Source organism: Lynx rufus, unplaced genomic scaffold, assembly GCF_022079265.1.
Source record: "Lynx rufus isolate CCGP_SWC_20201006 ecotype Redwood Valley unplaced genomic scaffold, mLynRuf1.p SCAF_18, whole genome shotgun sequence".
NCBI classification, from domain to species: domain Eukaryota; kingdom Metazoa; phylum Chordata; class Mammalia; order Carnivora; family Felidae; genus Lynx; species Lynx rufus.
In genome coordinates this window covers 29,524,916-29,540,803 of record NW_025814832.1, presented here as the reverse complement: position 1 = coordinate 29,540,803, position 15,888 = coordinate 29,524,916, and the positions used below count along the sequence as shown (strand labels likewise).

Below are 15,888 nucleotides of genomic sequence, written 5' to 3'. Positions count from 1 at the left end.
AATGGAGACACAAAGAGGCATAGCACTACACAGAATTTCAATGACTAAAAGTCAGGGAAGGCTTTGAGGCAGGGAGCATTGGAGGTGAACTTTCAGGATGTGTGTATATTTGAAGGTTGGCTTTATTGGTAGAAGGGAATCTTTAAAGGGTAGGGAAGCTCTTGGGTTAAAGAGCAGAGAGGTGGGATGGTCTCAGACGCATTTTAAGGATGGAGAATCTGGGGTGCCTGAGTGGCTCAGTTGGTTAAGTATCCAACTCTTATTATTATTTTTTAATTTTAGAGAGGGTGTGGGGGAGAGGGGCAGAGGGAGAGAGAGAGAACCTCAAGCAGTCTCCAAGCTCAGCATGGAGCCCAACTTGGGGCTTGATCCCATGACCCTGGGATCATGACCTGAGTGGAAATCGAGAGTCAGACACTCTACTGACTGAGCCACCCAGGTGTCCCAAGCCTCCAACTCTTGATATCAGCTCAGGTCTTCATCTCAGAGTTATGCGTTCAAGCCCCACGTTGGGAGCCTAAAAATGGATGGTGAATCTATGCGGCTGCAGGATTAGATTGGCCTGTGGGGAATTAGCCTGGAAACCTATATCTGAGTTGATTTATGAGGGGCTTTGAATGTGAAGCAGAGAGATACAGACTTTGTCTATAGGCAAGGATAAACTGCAGAAGATTTTTGTGTGCAGAACGGTAACATGATTCAATCACTGTCTTAAGCAGGGCTAAAACAGTTGAAACACACATGATTAGGTACCAAAAGGATACCTTCTTGAGAAGGGAGATTTTAGTTACATAATTCATTAACAGGGGAAAGGGGCTCTTACTTCCCAGGGCCAGTCATGACCCTCTTCCGATTTTATAAACAGATTGAAAAACAAAACACAAAAAACTTAAGTCTCCAGACTTCCATCTCTGGGAAAACAGAAGTAAATACTGACACAGGCTTGCTTTGTTTTCCCAAGAGAGCTCTCCTAGACGATTTCTCTCATTATCTAGGGGGAAAAAAATTAACTTGTTTTTCCCTTTAGAGTACAGCTGAGCTGAAGGGAAAACTGAAGTATCGCCTTAGATTCTCCAGCTTTGGTTTGGTTGCAGTATTAGTCTCTGAGCCAGGTGTTCACAGCAACAAGAAGGGAGCTTACTTAGAAGAAGTAGGAGACGCGGGTGCTCTGCAAAAGGGCTGATTTTAAAAAGAAAGAAAGAAGGCGGCTGGGGCGGGGCTCTGTCCATCTTTTTTGGATAATTACGTAGGAAAAGTAATTGAGGTGGAAGCCGTGCCCTCGCCTCTAGTCAGGACCTCTGAACCTGAAAGCGCCAGAGCAACATGCCCAAGGATGGACAGGGGTTTCCTACTCTCCCGCCCGCATCACTCGGCGTTTAATTCCGCCAGGCTCCCAGAGGGACGATTTTAGCTACAGTCTAGCGCGCAGTGCAGCCAATAAGAAGCCAGGAATCTCCACCCGTCTCGGATTTCAACCAATCGGCGCCCAGAACTTTAGCTTGCTAGCGGCGTCCCTGTTGTCCGAGAAAGGCGGCAAGCCCCCTTAGAGTTGCCAGCAACGGACATGGCCGCGGCCCCTGGAGGAGGGGACGTGAAGTGAGGAGGGGGCTGGGAGGGAAGAGGACGCGAGCAAGGAAGACAGCCCCCTGGGCCCCGGTAAGTACGAGAAGGCCAGTGGCCCGAAGCAAGGGGAGCAGGGAAGCAAGGGGGCGTGGGGCTCGGCCTTCGACGTCCTCTGGATTCTTGGCCAAGGAGAGAGGAGTCTGGGGTCTGCACCCAGGAAATGGCCTCGGGGGATCTCTTCGAAGGGGGAGTCAAGGGACGGGCTCTTGCCTCCAGCTCCTGGCCATTTCCTTTCCCCAGGTGCTCACACTTGTCCTTGGTCCTGGCTTGGCCCCTTGGGGGTCCCGCGTCAGATCGAAGCCTCCTGCCAACAAAGAACCCTGCCCCAGGTTTGTGGTGGCTGGGCCCTGGCGCAGGGGGGCTTCCAGCGCCGAAGCCCAGTGTATTTACAGGCCTCTGGGGGCCCACACCCCCAGCCCCAGTTCAGACCGTTGTCCCCGCTGCGCGCGCTCTCTGCTGCTGCCCGGGCCCTCGTGCTGACCGCGTCCCGTGTCCAGGTGGATGGAACTGGATGGGGCTAAACCCTGAGCGGCGACGGTGCAGTTTGAGCATGCCCTGCCTTTTTTTTTTTTTTTTTTCTTTTCTTTTCTTTCCGTCTTTCCAGAAACGTTTAAAGACTCCTTAGAAGCAACTATAGGAACACAGTACTTGCCATCCTGCAAACCGACTGCTGTGCTGTGCCCTCCTTCCCCTGCCGCACACCCCAGAAGTCCAGTCTCGCAGTCCCTCGCGTGCCACGGCGTGAGCCCCTGCCGGGTGCCCGGTGCCAGATGCCAGGGAAACCTTGCCCTTTCATTGGTGTGGAACCACAGGCTGCACTTTGGCGTGTTCGTTAATTTTGGTCACGTGCTGCTACATCCCACCCTCTCTTCCGAGTTTTTGTGTGGCTCTAGGGAAAAAAAAAAAAAAAAAGGAGGAAGCCTTGCACTGAAATCTGTTTCCCTTCAGGCATGTAATTTTAGCTTTGGAGATGTTAGTTTTCTCATGCTTTGTTCACACACTCAGCTTCAGTGACATCCTTCAGTTATTCCCCGGGCACCCTTCGACGACGGAAGGGGGGGAAGGAGGAGCTGTAATGTTTTTATTTTACAAATGTGGAGAGTAACTTTTGGGAGGGGCAAAGGGGCGGGGCCGAGGTCACCTGGAGCCAGGACTGGAACTCTGAGGTCCAGATGCTTCAGTTCTTTATCCACTACGCCAGTTGTTTGCTAGGTGAGATTGAGAAATCAAGTTCCTTGACTTCTCTGAGCTTATTGCAGGGTGATTGAGGGCCTTAAACGAGAAAGTATACGGAGGATCTCTATCGATAGGTGTATATATAGCATAGGTACCAGCGCTTACTAGGTTGGTAATACATGTTTGCATTTGTTATTTGTAAGTAACCAACAGGTAGTTCACCGGCGGATTTCTTGCATTAATATTTATTGTGGTCTTTCTATATGGAGCCAAATGATTTCAGTGATTCTCAGTTGAGAGAGCAGGAAGGGATGGAGGCAAAGCATCGTAACCTCTTCCTCCATTTTGGCGGAACTGTTGTGTTATTGTAGTGTTACTGACAGGGATGTGTCTCCTATAAGAACAGTGTAGAGGCAGAAAGACGTTGGGAACCACTGCAGAAGAAATACTACTGTGGTATGTCTCTGTGGTAATCTTGGCAAACGAAGGGCTGATCTTCGTATTCCAACAGGTGGTTTTAATTTTTTTTTTTTAAGCAATGGCACAGATAAGGCACGTCATCTGAAGAGTCAAATAAAAATGGTCCATGGGATAAAAAAGTTTGAAAATCACTCTAAAGATCAGAACACATCAGAATGTAGCCTATTATGAACCCTGGAACAGGGGCAGCGTGTTCAAATAAAATCCACAAATTATCTGCAAGTCTTATATTGGCTGCCCTCTTAGCTTTAACATCCTTGCTCACTGGTTCTTTTTGTTAGAACTTCAAATAGAGAAACTGCTGGATACCACGGAGACGCTTCCTTGACCGGGGAGGTGAAGTACAAACCATCCCCTTGATAATCAGCCTCCAAACAATTGAGAGTTAACTGCCCTTGAACTCCCCCCCACCCCCACCCCTACCCTGCCCCTTGTTTGTGGTGACCCGACATCAGAAGATTAGACCGGGAGAGCCCGGGCTGGGCGGTGAGATGGAAGAAAACAGAAAGCCCTTCACAATTCTATTTTGAGAAGTTGCTAGGGAGTGCCAGCTCCAAGTGTTGAGAATCAGCCTTTTGGAAAGCTTAACTCCTGCTGAACTAATGAGAAGTGAAGGTCACAGTACTTTGGTTCTGTCCCACTGCCCTTTCCCTAATGTTGGGCTTGGGAAACAGTGTCTATGAGGAGGGGGAAGGGCGCTAATGTAAATACTACCTAAGCCCAAGGCTTTACTGAACCTTACCTGGTGAGTTGAGTCTGAGCTCTCACAATAGTGAGTTGGAAAGACACAAAACCTCTAAACCCATTCCTGGTGTTCCAAGCGAGAAAGTCCCAGGTCACGGTTGGCACTTCTTCACTGGTAAATGTGTGTCAATATTTTTTATCTTGTTATCGTGTCAGTGTTGTTTCCTTGAGAGTGTCTTTCTTTACCTAAAAGCTAGGTTCCTTTAAAAATATTGTTTGAACCCTGGTTTCCAAGCCTGGATTTGTTTCTAGTAGCACAGGTGAGCTAAAGGGTAGGTCAAAGCTGTAACAGGAATGTTTTTCTTCCGGAACTGACGCGCCAGCCAGAATGTGTGGTTTGGTGATCAGGGGTTTGTATAATAATAAGCTTCGCCTGTGGCTGCTGAGACAGTAGTAAACAGTATTGGTCACATGGTGTGGCAAGTAGGGTAAGGGCCAGATTTAAACCCGCCTCAAGCTCGGCACATCTCACGCTGATTGCTTTGGGTTTCCCTAGCTCCAAAGACCAAAGTGGTGGGGGAGTCAGGGGTGCCCAAGGGAAGGAGACCCTTCCAGGGCTTACAGCAGCCTTTGGGAAACCAGAAATCTCAGTGTAATTATATGAACCCAGTTGTTTTTTCTTTTTAAATGTTTATTTATTTTTGAGAGAGTGAGCAAGAGAGTAGGGGAGGGGCAGAGAAGGAGGGAGAAGGAGGATCCAAAGTGGGCTGTGTGCTGACAGTAGAGAGCCAGAGAGCCTGATGCAGGGCTTGAACTCGTGAATCTTGAGATCATGACTTGGGGCCGAAGGCCGACACTTAACTGACTGAGGCACCCAGGTGCCCCTGAACCCAGTTTTATTAATTTCAGGATCCTTTTGAAAAAGAAATTCATGATAGCAATATTCCTTAGTAGGGAGGTGAACAGAAAAATATTGGGAAGTACTTGGAAAAGATATATACTGGAGAGAAAATCAAAGATGTGTTTAAAAGAGCATAAATATCCCTGGAGTTGACATGGAACTCAAAAGGGGGAGTATTGCTTAGTAACATAAGCCAGATCTAATTGCAAAATCAGAATCAGAAGTTGGTGGGGTTTTTTTTATTGTGATAAAATCGATCATTTTATTTTTTATTTTTTTTAATGTTTATTTTTGAGAGACAGTGCATGTGCACACGTGCACACACAGGCATGATTGGGGGAGAGGCAGACAGGGAGAGAGAGAATCCCAAGCAGGCTCTGCGAGGGGACTTGAACCTGAGGCAAAATCAAGAGTTGGATGCTTGGGGCGCCTGGGTGGCTCACTCAGGCATCTGACTTCAGCTCAGGTTATGATCTCGTGGTCCATGAGTTTGAGCCCCACATCGGGCTCTGTGCTGACAGCTTGGACCCTGGATCCTGCCTCAGATTCTGCGTCTCCCTCTCTCTCTGCCCCTCCCCTGCTTGTGCTCTGTCTCTGTCTCTCTCTCTCTCAAAAATAAATAAACATTAAATTTTTTTTTTTTAAAAAGAGGAAAGAAATCTAAACCAAAGTCACAAAGATTTTCTTTTATGTACTTTTAGAAATTTTATATTTTTACATTTAGGTGTAGGATCCATTTTTAGTTAGTTTTTGTATATAGTGCAAGCTGTATTTCCAAGTCCTTTTTTTTATCTCAGTGTTCAATTTTTCCAGTATAGTCTGTTGAAAAGACTTTTCTCCACTGAATTGCCTTTGCAGCCTTCTCAAAAATCAATTGACCAAATATATCTGGATCTATTTCTGGATTCTCTATTACCAGGCCAATACCACACTGCCTTGATTGCTGTGGCTTTACAAACCTTGAAGTTGGATGGTGAAAGCCTTCCAAACTTTGTTCTTTTGCGGCAGTCTAATGTGAATGTCTCTTATTACAAGTGGAACTGAGCATCTTTTCATATGTAGAAGCTGCTGGATTTCTTGATCTCTCAGGGTTAGAAGACATTATAAAAGGTTATTCCTTTCTTATTTGCTCCCTGATGTATTTATTATCTCCATAATTTCCCAGCCTCTGCTTGGATCCTTCCGGTGCTGGGGAGCTCGTTGCCTTTCAGGGCAGCCTGTTCCATTTTTTTATACAGTTCTAATTACGTAAAAGATATCACTCATGTTGAGTCCCAGTCTGTCCCCCCTGGAGTAAGTCTGGCCCTCCATTCATGTGGCAGCCATTGTGCCCTTCTAGACGGCTCTTACCAAGTGTGCTTTGGCCAAGTGGCTAATCCTTTCCAGCATTTCTCATATCAGAATTTCCTCAACCTTTCTGCTGCTGTCAGAAAGCTCCCCACTTTTGTCAGTGTGCGTGATGGACAAATGAACAAAATATTCCAGGTGTGCTCTGATAGGTACAAAAATCAGACTTACCTCTCTGTTTTTGGGGGATGTGGCATGTTAATTAATTAACATGTCTGTTAATGCAGCCTAACTGGAATGAGCTTGGGGTGGCCATGTCACCTGTATTGAAATTGCACTTAATTAAGCCACTTAGAGTAGTTTTACACAATAGTTTTTGATGTTTAGTTATTTTTGAGAGAGAGAGGGGGCGGGGGTGGGGGAGGGAGGACAGAGGATCCGAATCAGGCTCCAAGCTATGAGCACAGAGCCTGATGCAGGGCTCGAACTCATGAACTGTGAGATCATGACCTGAGCTGAAATCAGTAGCCGGCCGCTTAATCGACTGAGCCACCCACGCGCCCCTATACAATAGTTTTTGAACCTCAGCATAGGACATAATATCGAATCTATTGCAGTTAAATTGAATCTGTTAGGTGCAGCCTGTTGAGATCTTCTTGGATCTTGACTTTTATCTTGTTTCCAGATTTATGCTGAGATTAGCACACCATCTGTTTTCTCACCCAAGTCATTGATAAAAATATTGATTAGGATGCCACCAAGGAGAGAACCCTGAGGCTTGTTATTAAAAACCTCCTTCCAGCTGAACATCAATCCATCAGTTAGTACCCTTTGGGCACAGCTATTCAGCTGAATACAAGTCCCCCGCATTGTGTTTTCTGGGTGTTGGTATGGCTAGAGTATAAGCAGAGCTAATGAAGATTGTATTGGAAGGGATTAGAAGGACAGCCAACTCCTCAGCTCGCCCTCCGCCTGAACCTTGGGCATCCACTTAGCTCTTTTTGATGCTGGATCTGAACTTGGCACCAGGAAGCATCCGTCCCTTTGTTTCCATGGCTACTATGCTGCCTTTGTCTAGATACTTGTCATGGCAAACCAAAATTACTGTAATTTTCGTCTACCTCTTCTGCCTGTAATTTCTTTCCCTTCCCCCTCTGATCCGTTCTCTACCCTCTTAAAATACTGGGACCTGCTCAGAAACCTTCAGCGACTCCCCAGGGTCACTTTGTTTTGGCCTTCAAGGACCTATGCATTTCAGCTCCTGATTCCCCTCTCTATGTGGCCTTTCATTTCTTCTTACTTAGGTCTTCTGCTCTAATCGAACAGATCAGATCACCGTCTTTCAAAAAGGCTCTGTCCATTTCTTCCTTGATGCCTTTGTTGAGACTCCTTGTTCTCCCTCTTCTCACCCTTAAGCTTTCCTGAGTGCACCACTTGGGTCTTGGCTTCTTCCAGGAAGGGATCCCTGGCCCCGCCAGCCCCCATTTGCAATTCTCATTTGGTATTTCAATGCCAGTGTGAATATTTAGTTATGTTTTCTCATAATATTCAAAACCTGGCTATAGTATAAATCCCTCTATGGAAGGGACCATATCTTATACTTTTGTCAAAGCAGGACCATTCCGTACGCTTAGTAAATGTATACAGTTATTATGTGCAGTGGGCACTTGATAAATGTTCACTTCCCTCATCAACCCTTCTCTTTTATATCCACCATATCTTGTGTGTGCTAGACATTTTAGAGCTTGGTAGAGCTGATTAGTTGGATCTCAGATCCCACCTTACTTTTTAGAAATGAACTCTACTGGGGCGCCTGGGTGGCGCAGTCGGTTAAGCGTCCGACTTCAGCCAGGTCACGATCTCGCAGTCCGTGAGTTCGAGCCCCGCGTCAGGCTCTGGGCTGATGGCTCAGAGCCTGGAGCCTGTTTCTGATTCTGTGTCTCCCTCTCTCTCTGCCCCTCCCCCGTTCATGCTCTGTCTCTCTCTGTCCCAAAAATAAATAAACGTTGAAAAAAAAAAAAAAAGAAATGAACTCTACTGACGCAATATTTCCACAAGATAGGATGCACCTATTTTAAGTATGTAGTTCAAAGAGTTTTGACAAAACTATACACCCTCGTCACTGCCACCCACAATCAAGATATTGAACAAAAGACCCCTGTGCCCTTTGCAGTCTTTCCCTCCCCATGACCCTAGGCAACCCCTTCCCTGCTTATTGTCACCATAGATTAATTTCACCTGTTCTCAATTTTATATAATGGGATCATATGCTATGTGCTCTTTTGTGCTTATTTCACTCAGCAAATGTTTTTGAGATTCAGCCACATTGTTGTATGTATCAGTCACTCCTCCGTTTGGTCACTCCTTCTGGGCAGAATTCCATTGTATGGATATACCACAGTTCATTCACATGTGAACAGACATTTGGGTTGTTTCCAGTTTTTGGCTATTTTGAATAAAGATGCTATGAACGTTTGTATACAGTTCTTTTTGAAGAAGTATGTTTTCATTACTAGGATATATAGTGAATGTATACTTAACTTTCTTAGAAACTGCCAAAATGTTTTCCAGAGTGATTGTACCATGTTACATTCCCATCAACAATTTATGGGTTCATATCCTCACCAGCACTAAATATTGTCAGTCTTTTTCATTTTAGGCATTCCAATAGGGTATGTATGGGTATTAATATTGATAAACATGAATATATTAATATAAATTTTAGCATTTAGTTATTTAAACATTAAATGTTAATATTGAGTCTTCCAATCTATGAACATGGTATATCTTTCCATTTATTTAGGTCTTGAATTTCTCTCAATAGTGTATAGGCCATATATAATAACTTTTAATGTTTATTTATTTATTTTTGAGAGAGAGAGAGAGAGAGAGAGAGAACAAGCAGGGGAGGGGCAGAGAGAGAGGGAGACAGAATCTGAAGGAGGCTTCAGGCTTCAAGCTGTCAACACAGAGTCCAATGTGGGGCTCAAATCCACAAACTGAGATCATGACCTGAGCTGAAGTCGGATGCTTAATTGACTGAGCCAACCAGGGGCCCCTTACATATATATTTTAAAAAGTCATCCCTAAGTATTTTGTGGGGTTTTTTTTTTTTTTTTGGTGCTATTGTAAGTGATATTGAAAGTGTCCTATTTTTCTATATTTCATTATAGCATATAGAAATTTAATTTATATTTGTATTTTGTATTTTGACCTGTATCTTGTAACCTTGCACACTTATATGTTCTATTCCTTAGAATTTTTTCATATATTATCTAGCCTTCTGCAAATAAAGACAGTTTCACATATTTCTTTACAATCTTTATGCCTTTCATTTTATTTCTTTTCCTTTTTTTTTTTTAAGTGAGCTCTAGGCCCAGTGTGGGGCTTGAACTCATGACTCTGAGATCAAGAGTCATACGCTCTACTGACTGAGCCAGCCAGGCACCCCTGTTCTCCTTACTTCTGAGTCTTTATTCTTCACCTAAGTGGCACTTTGTTCATATTTCTTGTTTCTTGGTGATAGTAATGGCAAGTATTTATTAACACCTACCATGTGCTAAATACTGTACTAGACCCTTTGCATATAATATTTTATGTAATTCTTGTTCCTTCTTTGTGAAATAGGCATCATTCTATGAACAAGGACCCTGAGGCTCAGAGAGACAAGTAATTTGCCAAGGTGATTTGGCAGTTGATACATGTTGGAGCCAGGATTTGAACCAGGGGTATTTTGCTTTGAAGCCTGTGCTTTCTTTCACGTTGGACGAGGGGTAGAACTGGCCCTTTAAGGATCTAGCTGCTGGTTTCAGATCAGGCAGTTGAGGACCATTCTTTCCCAGAATCCCATGTGTGGAATGATGGGAAAACAGAGACTCTTAGAAAAATGTCCTGCTCCTGGCTGCCCTCTCTGAACACTGTGGTTCCAGCTGGCCGCAAAGTTATTACACTCTCGTCGTGTTGGCAGAAGGAGTTAAGCACAATCCCCATCTGGCTTCTGGTGCCTTGTTCTGTGTGGCAACTACCTCATCCAGCCCCTGCTGGGATGGGGCGTATGGGGAGCTTGCTCTGTACGCTGTACTTGTAAACATGGCCTGGGCCGCGTGAGTCAGAACGGCCTTGGGGAGACGTGGATTCAGCCGCTCAGGATCCCATTTCAGTTGGCTGCCAAGGACCAAATGTCACTGCACTGCGAGGCCACTTCCAGTGTCACTGTCTGTCTCTGACCCTCGGGGGCTGGCTCACTCTGCTCTGAAAGCCTCGGCTGCAAAGGCAGGTGTAGGGAGAGGCGTGGAAGCACAGACGCATGAGGTCAGCCCTGGTGCTGCCATGAGAGGAATCACACGGGGTCCTAGAGTGGAGTGGGTGACTGCAGAGCCTAGGCCTCCTGGCTGGGGTCCCCTGGACACAGCTTTTTTTTGTTGTTTCTAGACAGCTCTTTTATGGATCATTTCTCCCGGGCTTCTGACCAGCTCCTCTTAACAAGGCTTTGCTACAGGCCTCAGAAAGAACTGCCCTAGTCAGCAGGTTGGTGCTTACTCCACAAGGAGTCACTGGGCACCAAACCAGATTACTCAGTGGCACCCTACCCAAACACTCCCTGGTCTGAAACCTTTACAGTGTGCCCGCTGCCAGGATGGATGGGTGACAGTCAGGGGTTGTGTGGGGAGGTAGGGCTAGTCTTCATTTTCCAGATTGTCGTCGGGATCGGATCACCCTTCCTGGTAGGTGTGTGCCCGGGTGCCCGTTGACCGCTGCCCTATCAGCAAAGCACACGAGAGGTTCGGCTACGTGACACGTGGGCACGTGTGTGTGGACACGTGTGTGGGCATGTATGTGCGGGCATACATGTACGTGGGGGGGCATGTTTGTGGGCATGTGGGGGGGTTCCAGTTACCTTAATGCTCACTTTTATTTATTTATTTGTTAAAAAAATTTTTTTTATTTTAAATCTTAAGTAGGTTCCATGCCCAATGTGGGGCTTGAACTCACGACCCTGATATCAGCAGTTGCATGTTCTACTGACTGAGCCAGCCAGCCGCCCCCTAACTTTTATTTATTCTTAAAATGAATGAATGAATGACTTTCCCTGATCTTTTTTTTTTTTTTTAAGTGTTTATTTATTTAAGTAATCTCTACACCCAACGCGCGGCTCGAATTCAAAATTGAGCCAGCCGGGTATCCCTAATCTTTACTTTCTAAAAAGCTGAGAAATCAACGTTTTTCCTGCTTGCCGGAAGTCTGTGAGTTAGAGTACATGCAGAGCAAAACATAGTGTGCCTCCGAAAATGAGGGCTCACAGAGGGGAAACTTCACCCCTCTGGCGTGGCCTGGGCAGGACCGGCCGGGCTCTGGTGCCCAGGGGTCAAGTCTTTCCCATGTAGTGCTCTGTTGTATAGACGACACCATCGTGTTTCTCAGTAGCTGCTTGTTCGACAACCGGGACTCACGGGATCTCTTCCGTCTTTCTCCCCAGATGCCGTGACTGTGACAGAGTCACTGGGCCTTGTACATGCTGGGGAGGAGCCTTCCTTTTGGGGGTGATCACATTCATCTGGGCATGCCTGCAGTACTCTGGGCCCATGGATCTGAAGGAGAAGCACGTGGTAGGCCATGCTCGGTTCCCTTATGGGTATTGTCTGTGTGCCTCTGTTGGACTCTCCCTACTTGTGTTTGCCTGGGGGGGTTCCTCACTGGGGAAGGCTTTAAGCCAAAAGTGACAGGGGGTGTGTGGCTCTGAGGATTGGGGTACGGGATGGTAACCCCCCCCTGAGAGGGTGCTGTCGCTGGGCTGGGAAGCGCTCCGGGAGCCGGGAGCACAGGACAAGGGGTCGACCAGTTAGCGCAGCGGCATGGGAGCAGGTTTCTGATTTGGGTTGGCGCCAAGCCAGTCTTCCACTTCTTGCCCAGGGGTGTGTAATTTCGTTGGTTTGCTCTTTGTAGGGCTCTGCCCCAACCTGCTGAGCCATGTTGAGTACTGTTGGGCACCCTCTCTGTGGTTAGAGAAGAGCTCCCCAGTCAGACTCCAAACACAGCTGCGTAACCAGCTGGAGGTGAGAGCCAGGAGGCCCAGGCATCTGCGAGGTCGGCCCCCCCCTTCCTCCTCATTGCCTGACGCAGGTACACCTCCCAGCCTCCAGGTACACTGCCTTCTCCTGGCATCGGTCTGCCGTCAATCAGAGTATCCCTCTCCCGTGACGGAGACCACCCCGGCAGAGGTCCTTGCGTCTCTTGCCTGGACTTCTGCCACAGCTTCCCACGGGTCCCTCTGTCTCTGATCTCCTTCCTCCACTTGCTGTCAGACGAAGGTATCCAGAATGCAGAGATGGCCTTTTGTCCCCTCTGCTTAAAAGTCACCAGTGGGTCCACACCACCTGCTGAAACCTTGGGTGTGGTGGGCAGAGCCCTCCGTAATCCACTGCTGCCTGTTGGCCCAGTGCCTAGCCTCCCCCGCCGTGGTCTTTAGCACTAGTGATTCTGAATGCTTCAGAGTTTGGGCACACCGTCCACGTTTAGGCTCCTATTTTTTTTTTTTTTCCTGACAAACTCCTGCTATTCTTTCTTCAAGAGCCATCACCTTCTCCTGATAAGTCCTCCCTCCCCTCCAGAGGACCCTCTTTCCAGCAGTCATAGTCCCTCCGCCACTGTGCCCACCACACGGTATTGAAACAATCTGTCTGTCCCACTTGATCCCAGTGTCCCTGACTCCTAGCATAGAGCCTGGCATGCAGCAAAGGCTTAGGAAATATTTATCAGCTTGAACTTATGGATAGTGATCTTCCTGCCAAAGAGATCTTGGAAGGCCTGGAGAGGGAGCTCCCTGGTGGAGCCTGGCTGACTGCTGGCTCGTTCAGCTCCAGGCTTCACATGCCTCTGGGCCAGCTGTGGAAGAGCTTGTAGGCCTGAACTTGAAGCAGGTATGTTCAGCGTCCTGTTCACAGATGCCTCTGGCTGCTCTCCAGGGGTCCATCCTAGTAGGACTTGGCACAGAGGGAAAGCTACTAGCCTGGCTGCAAGGCTGCTGTATACAGCTGTAAGAGCTGTGCACTGTTCAATCCCAGGGAGCACCCCCTTGAAGCTTTGATATTGTGTGATATGGTGGCCTGCCTGGGTGAGGCTGAGTGTCTCAAAACAGAGGACGGTGTTGTCCTCTGGTTCCAGCGTGTTGCTGAAACACCAGGTTTCTAGTGAGTTGGGGAAACAAAGTTCTGTGATCCAGCCAGCGGGCTGGCTTCTCTCTCGAGCCTGAGTAAGAACACTTGAGAGCCCAAGATGGTTAGGTCTCAGGGGTCATTTTTCCTAGAGAATTTTTCTTTATTCTCGTCTTTGTCCTTCTGGAGAGAGGAGTCCTGTCCTAGAAACATCATCAGCTGCATTCATGGAACCCTTCCTTTGGGTTGGTGGAGCTCTAGGCCGTGGGGAGGTAGCCCCTGGCTTGGAGACACTTACAGTCCAGCTGAGGAACTGACAGTACAAGCAGTTAAGAAATAGAACTGGACACGGTTTCTACCGGAGGCGCCTCCTCGTGAGTTGTATACATGGGCTTGTAAAGATCACCCCGGGTGGCCTCCAAGAGTCAGGGCTTCTCGGAGGCATGGGAACAAAGAGAGATGGATGGCAGAGGTTGATGGAAAGGGCCCGTCGTCCCCTGGCTGTAGCCCAGGATCAGCTTGGCTGTTGCCGGTTGATTCTTTCTCCCCCCGCTCCCCTTCATGACCTACTGGTCCTCATTGTCCCCGTCAGAACCTTATCTCCTCGGTTCCGGGCCCGCTGTGGAGGAGGTGCTGTGGCAGTGAGCGCCTGGGCTTCTGTTTCTTGGGTGCAGCGATCCCTTTTCACTTGCTGAGGCTGGCAGTGTGGCAGGGGGCGGGGTGGGAGAGGGCCTCATTGGGGTCCCGCTGAGCCGCTGGCTTAGACCCTATGAGCTGTTCTTTCCAGGGCCCATCGCACAGCAGGGAGAGTGCTTGCTTAGTTGTGGTGCCCACAGAGCAGGGCCCTGGCAGAAAGCTAAGGGAAAGTGTCTCCTGGGAGCAGGGGACAGGGGGATGCCAGTCCCTTCCTGGCGGTTTGCTAAGGCTACAGCCCACTGCACTGCTGCCTCCTCCACCCCCTGGCCTGCACCTCGCGGAGACTTCCCGCCCTTAACCTCTGGACTGCCCGGCCCCTCCTTTTCTGCTCCTGTTCAGATCTGGATTTGGCAGAGGAAGGGGGCGGGGAGGGGGCTGCGCTGGGTGGGGGGAGGAGAGAGGCGGACTTGAACTCAGCCGAGGCTCTCTCTTCCCCTCCCTGCAGCTGGAGATGGTGGAGATGGTGTTGTTGGTGTTGTCTAGGAAACAGGGCCCTGGAGAAAAGTGTTCAGGCTCTCTAGTTATTGGACCTGTTGGGCTGCTTCCTCTCCCTTGGGGTTTTACAGCCCCTTCCTAAAGGTGGCCTGGACGCAGGCTGAGAAATTTGCGGTCCACTCCCAAGGCCTTTTGAGGGTCTGCGCTGAGAGCTGCCCGTGTGTCAAATTCGGGGTCCCAGTGCTCGTGGAGCCCCAGGTCACTGGCTGGGAGATGAGGGCCCATGTCCGCAGGGGTCTCCTGTCCCAGAAGCTCTTTGGCAGGTACGTCTAAATGTGACTGCGTGATTATCAGCCGCTGGCCCATCTCTGCTGTTGGGGTTCCTCGCCCCAACCTGGTGGGAAGCTGTTAGGTCTTAGGTATTGGAATCCTCAGAAGCCCTTCCTGTCTGCTGGCTCCTCCCCCTTCAGCTGGATTCTTCCACTGGATTCTTCCGCCTGATTCCGGGCCCCCTGCTCTGCCTCTTAGAAGCCACTGCTCCAGGCTTCTCAATGGCCTGTCCTTCCCCTCCTCACGGATGTGCTGCTATTAATAACTGGCAAGTCCCCCCTCCCCTCCTTCCTGCAGCTAGAACTGTGGGAAGAGCTGTTGCTGGCGCGGCTCCGTTCGGGGAGTCTCTGAGTGATTTGGGGGAGCTCTCATGGATGGCGGGCGCCCACCTTGCCCAGTGAGTTGGGGGCCAAGGAGAGGTGGTCTGGGGAGAGAGTCCAGGTACCCCTGGGTGCCACGGTTGCCCCCAGGTTCCAGCAGCCACCTCCTGCACGGCCCCTCCTCCCCACGCATGCACAGCCCCTTGGCCGCGGGTGCCCCTCCACTCACCCCTCGGTGGCCTCTGATGAATGGACCGAGCTCCTGGGCATCTGGCAGAGTATCTACAAACTTTCTCCTCTCAGCCCGGCTCCTCCCTCCCCCCTGCCCGCCTCTCCCTCCCTCCCACGGCGCTGTTGCAGCACTGCCTCCTCCCTCCCTAAATCTGCAGCGTGACTGGAAATAGGCTGAATTAATCAGCAGGCTGAAGCTCCACTCTGCACGGATCCGGATCCGCTGCGGCTCCAGCTCCTAGCTCCCCAGCCCTCGCCTCTCTTTCCCTCTCCTCTCACCCTCTCCCTCTCCCCCTTCCTGTCTCTTCTCCTCTCTGCTGGAGGGTGGCGGTGGAAGTTCTGTAGTTGACTTCTGTGGCTCAGGCTCTACCCCATGCTCTTTAAGCAGACAGAGCTATGGATGCCCCATCGGGGCAAATGCACCAAAGTGAGTATATGCCAACTTGGTTTTGCATTTCTGTTACAAACGCCTTGTTCTCTGCTTTGGGTGCACGGCTTTGACTTAGCAATTTGCGCCAGTCTTGAAGGTGGGTGCCGAACCGCAGGCAGCTCAGATTATGAGGTAGCTGGGACT

The 15,888-nt window shown here is 48.9% G+C and overlaps 1 protein-coding gene across 8 annotated transcripts in view; it reads left to right on the top strand.

Annotated features, from left to right (window-relative positions):
- Positions 1–1,547: 1,547 nt before the first annotated feature.
- Positions 1,548–15,888, top strand: part of TMEM94 (transmembrane protein 94) — a 33,656-nt gene continuing 19,315 nt past the window's right edge. For 5 of the 8 annotated variants that reach the window (XM_047081403.1, XM_047081401.1, XM_047081404.1 and 2 more), the window contains exons 1-3: positions 1,548–1,656; positions 11,628–11,757; positions 12,095–12,204. In XM_047081403.1, coding sequence (XP_046937359.1) covers positions 11,664–11,757; positions 12,095–12,204 — 204 coding nt within the window. In that variant the 5' untranslated portion in view covers positions 1,548–1,656; positions 11,628–11,663. Of the gene's footprint in view, positions 1,657–1,863; positions 1,953–11,627; positions 11,758–12,094; positions 12,205–15,888 lie in introns of those variants that run through there. The other 3 variants (XM_047081406.1, XM_047081405.1, XM_047081399.1) reach the window with 2 other exon arrangements.